This window comes from Pyxicephalus adspersus, chromosome 11 (genome assembly GCF_032062135.1).
Source record: "Pyxicephalus adspersus chromosome 11, UCB_Pads_2.0, whole genome shotgun sequence".
NCBI lineage: Eukaryota > Metazoa > Chordata > Amphibia > Anura > Pyxicephalidae > Pyxicephalus > Pyxicephalus adspersus.
The window spans coordinates 10,615,487-10,623,873 of record NC_092868.1 but is presented as its reverse complement, the minus strand read 5'-3'; the positions used below and the strand labels follow the sequence as shown (position 1 = coordinate 10,623,873).

General features: G+C 39.1%; 1 protein-coding gene across 1 annotated transcript in view; it reads right to left on the bottom strand.

Moving 5' to 3' along the window:
- CD79A (CD79a molecule) overlaps positions 1-7,944 on the bottom strand; it is a 10,932-nt gene extending 2,988 nt beyond the window's left edge. Inside the window, exons 1-2 of the mRNA XM_072426330.1 lie at positions 7,784-7,944; positions 1,488-1,799 (exon numbers count right to left, since the gene is read on the bottom strand). Of these exons, the coding sequence (XP_072282431.1) occupies positions 1,488-1,799; positions 7,784-7,850 (379 nt within the window). The 5' untranslated portion in view covers positions 7,851-7,944. The remainder of the gene's footprint in view (positions 1-1,487; positions 1,800-7,783) is intronic.
- Positions 7,945-8,387: the final 443 nt, after the last annotated feature.

Below are 8,387 nucleotides of genomic sequence, written 5' to 3'. Positions count from 1 at the left end.
AAAATATTAAAAAAAAAAAAATAGTGTATAATGCAATGTAAATGTACAGTAGCTTATATAATATATATAATATATATATATATATATAATGCCATTATATATATATTATATAAAGATTTCTTTGTATTAGACTCAATACAGCTTTTTTGTATTGAGTTCAATACAAAGTGATTTAAATTTCCCGCCCCGCCCCGCCCCTGCCCGCACCGACGCTAGCAGCGACATCACCGGGAAACCCCGGAGATCGTCACTGCACACGCCGGATGAAGACAGAAGACGTCTCCGGAGGAGCTGCGGGGACAAGGTAAGTATTTTTTTCTGTTGTAATCCGATTGTCATACAATGTTGTATGACAATCCGATTGCAATGTCACGCTTGTTTTTTTTTTTTTTAGCTACCCCGCACCTGGTTCGGGGTAAACAATAGTTTTTCTTACCCTGAACCAGGTGCAGGCTAACCGCTCAGGTGGTTAAAAACCACTTAGTAGTAAATAGAGTAATCTGAGTGTGGATAACTGCTTAGTTTTCCATCGCAGGGCTCTTTCTTTTGTTTTATTTTTTTATTTTTTATTCTTTTTCTTTTTAAAGTCTTTCCTTGTTTTATCTCCTTTCCTTTTAACTTTCCTTAACTTTTCTTTTCTGTTCCTATTCCTTATATTTTTCCTTTCCCTAACTTTTTTTCCTTTCCTTTCCTGTTCTTTTCTTTTAAATTCTCTTTCCTTTTCTTTTCTCTTTCCTTTTCTTTTCATTTCCTTTGCTTTCCTATTTCCTTTTCCAATCCTCTTACCGTTCTCCTTTCCTTTTCCTTTACTTTCCTTTCTCATTTCCTTACTCCTTTCCTTTCCTTTGGCCTTTCTCTTTCCCTTCCATTTTGATCTAAGAGTGAATTTGAAATCCAATACTACTATTTATATACCTAGCGATTATTATTACTGCTTGTCTATATTTTTGTTCCTGATCACAATAAATTAGAAACAACACAGAAAACTGCTACTGCTATTTGAGATGCAACATGAGGGATGGGAACATCCATGAACACAGCTAATGTCAGGAAGGTGCCACCTCTGTATGTGACTGCCCTGAATCTGTTATATTGATCCCTACTAGGGACCAGTCAGCCAAATACCGGAACAACAGATATACACATGTTTGCTTTATTGTTTAACCCCCAAATTATGAAAAGGTGGATTAGGGACATACTGTTTGCATATACGTGATATATTTGATATACTAAAATGGACCATAGCAACTATTGAAGAAAAGTGAAGACTCAAAGAGCTGCAGGGTTCATGTACACAAAAGGAACAGGCTAATAGGAGGAAAAAACAGTGACAGAAACATAAGCCCAACCATCTGTTACTTCTCCTTTCACTGTACATTCATAGACTGGGGCAGGACAAGATCAAGAAAAAAAATTGATCTGCCTGTAAAGGACAAGTTAAAGTGTGTTCACCTAGCACTTCTTTATGGGTATTGTTTTGGACTCACCTTTGACCCTCAGGTAGGTCCCACAGGAATTGTAGGTTTTATTATTAAAAAACACCTGGCACCTATATAGGCCACTCTGATTCACCTGTATTTTGTTTAAAACCAGATCTTTTGACTTGTCTGATAAGGAATGTGTGTCTATGTAGTAGTAATAGCTTTTTTCTGATCGGTTCATTACACGCTGGAACAGAAGCCAGGTGATGGTCACATTTTGAGTGCTGTGAAAGTTACATGGAATTCTTGCACTTTCTCCGGGATTGACAGTTATGGAGGTTGGTACTCTTTCCATCTCCAGACCATGAGATGGAATCACTGGGAAAGAAAAAAATAACCAAAGATTAGCATTGATGAATTTACAATTTAACATTTTAGAACAGGTGTGACAAAATAATGTTTTTGGGCGATAGGTGGCCATCTCACACCTTGGTGGTCCTCAGCTTGTTGATAAAGTCCAACTTCCGTACATCATTTTGTGATTGATTGTTTCACAAAGTAAGGTATTCTTGGAAATAAAATCTTACAAATTGCAGTTATGGCTATATTTGTTACCCAAGTGCTGCCATCTTTTCTAGAATATTATAACTGTGGACAACAGTGGACTTTTGTTTATTCTTTAAAGCTTACAAACAACATACATCAGTGATTTTCATAAAAGCATACATAAATATTTACATATATACAAACATATAATTTGGTATAATTGAAATAGAAATACATAAATGGAATATATCGGCATATTCAGATAACCAAACTAACTGAAAGATATCTCAAAACTCTCTTCACCTACTTTATGTCCAAAGGTCAAGAAGTGTTCCCGTCACCCTATGGATGCAGCCCTACAAAAATATTGATATCCAAAAATCTATCAGAATGATCAAGAAATAGAAAAGAAAAGCCGCTCAACAAGAGACTGACAGTTCACCAGTGGGGCTCCTGATATTTCTCCACACCCTCATCCCGGGGCCCTGCCTTTCTCAAGACCCTGAATTTTCACCAATACGTGCAGAATATCACTCCCCACCACCTAGGAAAACCTGGCAGTGTGCATTCCAAGTGTAAAATTGAACTACTATAATAACTAGAAAAAGTGTGTCAAAATCAAAATCCCTGCCAGTCTAGAAAGCTCCATATACCCAAACTCATGCGATAGAGGAAAGAGGTACCTAGGGCCCTCCCAACCCTTTTTTAGACTTCTATGGTAAAGAGACACTAGAGCAGAAAATGGTCTGCGGTTTCTACAGACCCCGAGCATTCCACCCTCAGATAAACTCTGTTCTCTAGACGGTGGTTCTTCCAGACTCCCCTAAGATATTGTCTCCCATGGAAGGGGAGCCAGGCTGAATCCCTATACTTTAAAGGAGTTCTTTACAAATGAATCAAATGCAAACCCTCAGTACCAAGCCTGGGCGATCCTTTAAGAACCACAGTGGACGTCATCAGGCTCATTTCATATGTATTGAACCCATTTAGCTCACTGTTATATATTAGTTTGTTAGCCTCATTTAGACCTTCCTATTGCACTCAAATGTCAAGATGAACCCCTACTGGTGGCGCCATGTGAGCAGACATGGGTGTCTGATTTAGCTGTTTTTTCATGGTTGACAACCACAAACATACCAGCCATACTTCAAATGTAGCTCCTGTAACATGTTAGAGCTGTTTATTGGGTCTACACCAGAAGCCAGCAATCTCCGGCCTTTAGGCCAGATATGACCTAGGCAGTAGTCCATTTTGGCCTAACGCCCCCCTGGTAGATCAGCCTAATCACAGCCGGCAGGGGTTGTCAACCCCAGGCTCTGGAGCAAGTAAGGGGCATTTCCTCTCCAAAATAATCCATATGCATTACGGAGGAGAGGGATTTTCCTTCAGGGTCATTCCTGGTGGGGGGCGGAGCCATCAGCGTAGGATTCGAGAGAGAGTCTGGCCTAATGTGCCTCCTTGACCTTCTAAAATGGCTAGTAGCCAAAAAGTTGCTGACCCCTTGTCTACACCATCTAAACCTCCTGGCGGTATTCCTGAGTGTGACTGGGGGTGGATTTACCATGCAAAAAGCTGTAATCCCGAGTCACAGGCCCTGATTTATTAAAGCTCTCCAAGGCTAGAGAGGATACACTTTTATCAGTGAAGCTGGGTGATCCGGGAAGAATGGAATAAATCTAGTCAAGATTCAAAAGATTTGCTAACAAATACCAAATTACTTTTAAGAAATCCATTCAAGGTTTGCTGGATAACCCAACTTCACTGTGGAAAGTGTATTCTCTCCAGCCTTGGAGAACTTTAATAAATCAGGGCCACAGTCTTTAAAAACATTAAAAAAAACACTTACCTTGTTTTGTTGTTGTCCCCCGGTGTCCTGCTGGTCCCTGCAGCCCCACTGAACATGTCTTGCAGAGACAATCTCGGTGCTGGCAAGAGGAGCGGTGAGAAATTCAAATAATTTTGTATTGGATTCAATACAAAATAGCTGTATTGAGTCCAAATCTTTATATAATATATATATATATATATATATTTATATTTATATTTATATACATATATATATTATAGGCCTACAATGTTAAAAAAAATTTAAAAAAAAGTAACGCTTTTTGCGTGGAAATACGGACAGAATTAGAACGCTAGGGGGGTTAAACACCACAATTAGGCTTCACTTCAACATGTAATTTAAAGGATTTGTGTTGTTTTTAGGTTTCCCTTCCCCCATTGGGCATCCAAGACCGGAGAAGGGGCATCCCAGACCGGAGAAGATAGAATTGAGGTTTGAAAACATTTGTCAACTAACAGCAAATGAGTTTGAGGAAATCCATTCTAGGTTTGTTTCCAGTCTTCAAGAACTTCAATAAATCAGACTCGTTGAGTGAATATTAACATGAATAGTTATTTATGTGAAAGAAAAATATCTTTCCACTTGATTTATAAATAATGTGATCATTTGCGCTATTTGTCGAGCAAAGATGCTCTGCTTTAAATAAATCATCCCAACTTTTTGAAGGTGGCTTACAAGTCAGTCCTTGATTTACTACAAGGACTTTGCCTAACTGCAGAACAACTGTTGCAGTAGAATAGTACCCACATGGTTTTTATTGGTCATCTGATGCATATTTATGCTTTTGAAGAAGAAAAAGGAAAAAAAACCTATTGCCTAGTACTGCCTGCAGCATGCAAGGTCTGAGTTTGCAATGAACAAATATGGCTGCCCTGTGTAGATACAATCATTGGAATGGGTAGGATGACAGTGTCTTGGTGTCTTTATAGCACATAAATCTGGCTTAAACTTTTTTTTTAATATAGCTGTAGTGGCTGTGCTCATCATCAATTTTGAGTTGTCCAGCTCCAATACATCTTCTTGTCTAACAAAGTGTTCTAAGTCTTCTGGGTTGAATGACACCCATTATCACTCAACCTGGAGTACTCTTCTGTGAATGGAGGACATATAGATGTTATACTCTGAGGGACGATTAACATAGCACCCTACATTTATTGTTTATAGGTGCAGAGAATGGTGCAGATGTTATTATGTATATGCTGCTTTCTGCATCAGTAAGTATTGGCTTTAAGGCTACTAGTGTTTACTCTCATTTTTTAAATTAAATGCCTATATATATATATATATATATATATATATATATATATATCGTTTTTAGTAATTAGTTCAGTGGAATGGAAAATCTCAACCATCATCATTAAAGAAGTCATTTAATTGTACTCAATACCACAATTGTCACACCATCTCTCCACGCATTGTCTCTTGGGATTTAAAGCATTTTGTCCCCTATTCCCAGGTGCTTCCTGTTCCTCTTTCTGTGTTAATCTACCCATAGAGATAAACTGAAGAAAAAGCAGAACTCCAGTCAAAATTTTTTTCGATGCTTGCCTTAAGCAGCGTATTGTGATCTTGGCCCCGGTTCTGATGGGAAAGCTAAAGCTTGTCTTTGGGCTGGTTATCCTGGCTCTATAGGAGTATACATTTCCATTAAGAATCTACTAGTTTTCCCCAATTTGGAGGAACTGTCCCAATCCTCCTTGATTTTCAGGGGCTGTCCATATTTCAGATCCCAGGTCCCCTTTTCTTCTTAGTTGCCCCTCTTTTTGTGTGAGCAGCTCTATATAATGTAATGTTTAACTCTTACAAATTGTTACCTTGAACTAAACCTTCATCCAATTTTCATTTCTTCATACATATTTCGGTTTGTTATTTTGATAAGCCGATCAACCAGTTTGACCAATCATTTATTTTTTATGGTCAGTAAAATGGGGACATGACAAGGACATGTAATTTACCTACATATTTTGAGCTAAAAACTGTGCCTCTAAATATTGGGAGGCATGATGGTGCATGTTAGAAAGAATCAAGAAGTTCAGTTATTAGCCAAGATCATACTTTCACATTAGGACCTGGAGTTGAAGGAGTTAGTTCTTCAATATCTATTGGACAGCAATAAATTATGGATGTAGAATTACATCAATGGCTTCATTTAATAAATCTCTCAAAGGGTGGAGAGGATATAATTTCATTAGTGAAGCTGGGCGATCCAGCAAACCTAGAATGGATCTGGCAAAAGATTGACTTAAAAAAAACCATTACAGGTTCATTAATGAAAATGTATCCACTCCAGCCTTGGGGATTTTTAATAAATCATGCCCAATGCCTCACTACATCAAAATGAAAAAAAAAACTGGTTGAGATACCTATTAAAAGTTCCCCTCTTTAACAATTATGAACAGGTTCTTTAGTATGAAACATTTAAAGCAGGACCACATGCAAGCAAGAAAGCTAGTACTTTGTTAAGGCAAGGTCAGCAATGGAAGCTTCCATACTTCTTTGGTACAAGTCTCCTGAAATGTAGTACTACCTCCTGTTATTGCCCTTTGTGGGAAGTACAATGTGCTGCAGCTACTGAGATGGAGGATTTGTAATTTGTACAAGCTAAGAGGGTCAGTTCTTTTCCTACTACCAACCTACCATGCATAACATTTTATAAAGTATGATCCATGAAGTCCCATGTGCCCAATTTGTGGCCCAAGAGCACATGATGCTCTCTGGCATTTATTTGAGACCCTCTTGTACCAATTGTGGGCGGATCACTGGCAGTCACGTGTAAAAGCTCCTTGGTTCTTAACTATGACCCCTGTTAAATGTCCGTGTTTAAGAAATATGATGACCATATACTTCAGTAAACAAAAAAATTTAAATTCAGGTTCTATGCTAGCTGCAAATCAAAATCTATGTAATGCTTTCTAATGAACTCAATAAACTTAAGCCCCGTACAGATATCAGAGGGATGTCAGATATTTGTCACTGGAAATGATCTTTCGTGTTCAATTCCAGTGCCAGATGAACGAATGAGGGCTGTACGCACAGCATCAATTAGTTCAATGGAATAGGAAGAGGGGAGAACAGTCGAGAAGCACCCCTTTATGCCCCCCACCATATAAGTGCATACCCCATCGGCTGATCATCAATGTGCTGTGGCGACCGATCAGGGGACCGATGTACATGTTTGGGATTTGCACCAAGTACCAGTATGACAAGTACGACCATTTGTCTGAGGTGAGAATCATCTGGCGTGTGTACATAGCTTAATGTTGTGTTTTTGTTAAACAAGATATAGCTACTTTTTATGATGCATTTTTAACTGTCTACCAGGAATCATTTACATCCTGCAAAACTGGAAGTAGCCAGCAGAAGCTGAACGAACTTCACTCTATGCCTGATGAGGACCAAGGTGATAAATACATACTGGTCCAGATATTGCTTACTGGAAGCCAAGACAGAACAAACACCAACCATGTTCCCTCACTGGGTATTTGTTGCCCATCCATCTTGCTTGTGCACAAGCTAATACTGGACTGAACTTGGCAACAGCAATGGACAGGCAAGCTGATTGTAATCAAGTCTCCTTTTCTATTGCCACCAAAAGACAGTCAAGGATTTGGTAGTTTGTGATGCCAAGGTCAGCAATGGTAGCTTCCATACCTCCTTGGTTCATATCTCCTTAAATGAAGTTCTACCTCCTGTGACTTGCCCTTTTTGGGTATTATAATATGCTGCCGCTACTATGCGTAACCTTTTACAGAGTATGATCGCCCAGGAGCCCAATGTGTAGCCCAAGGACACACAATAGCCCAGGCTGCACAATAGAATCTTTTTTGAGATGCTCTGGCCCCAACTGTGCAGGTATTAAACAAAGTCTCATGTAAAAAAAATCAGCCCTTAACAATGACCCCTGCAGCATGTCCCCAATCTCAATCTTCTGCATGATATACATATACTGAATAGTTAGTGCAGCCCTTACCTGGGATGGCAACCAGGAGAAAAGAAGCCACAGCATAGCATAATACGTAAGAGAGTTTGACCTCCATGTTTTGTGATCGGTAACCTTGTTCTGAAAATCGTACAGGGATCTGGCCCGCGGTGCCCTTGTGATCTACACTTTGTTTCTTGTTATTTTTGTCTGTTTGACTGATTAGAGGAAGGTGTGGAAGGGGAGATTTGCTTCACTGATTCACAGAGCATAACAAGCTAAAATATGCGGCTTATTACAGACAGTTCATCTAATATATTTCTAAAGACACAATAAATATTACATAATATTACATATCCTGGCTTTTAACGATAAAAGGCAACCCCATAAACCATTTACAACATCAGTAAACTACATTGAGTTGGATTGCCGTACCCAAAAAAGCTGTAAAGTAATGAACACATTATAGTCAACTCCTCCTCTGCTGTTTCCCGTGCCAACATAGCAGAGTCCGCCATTCCCCAAACTTTGTATCACTGCTCTGCCCCCTATTTGTTCTACTCTTGAACATCATCTAATGCAGGCAATGCCCTTGACCTTGCTTCTGCCTTTCTTTTAGCCTTTAAACCAGAGCCAGTTAGGCCTCCTTTAGGTT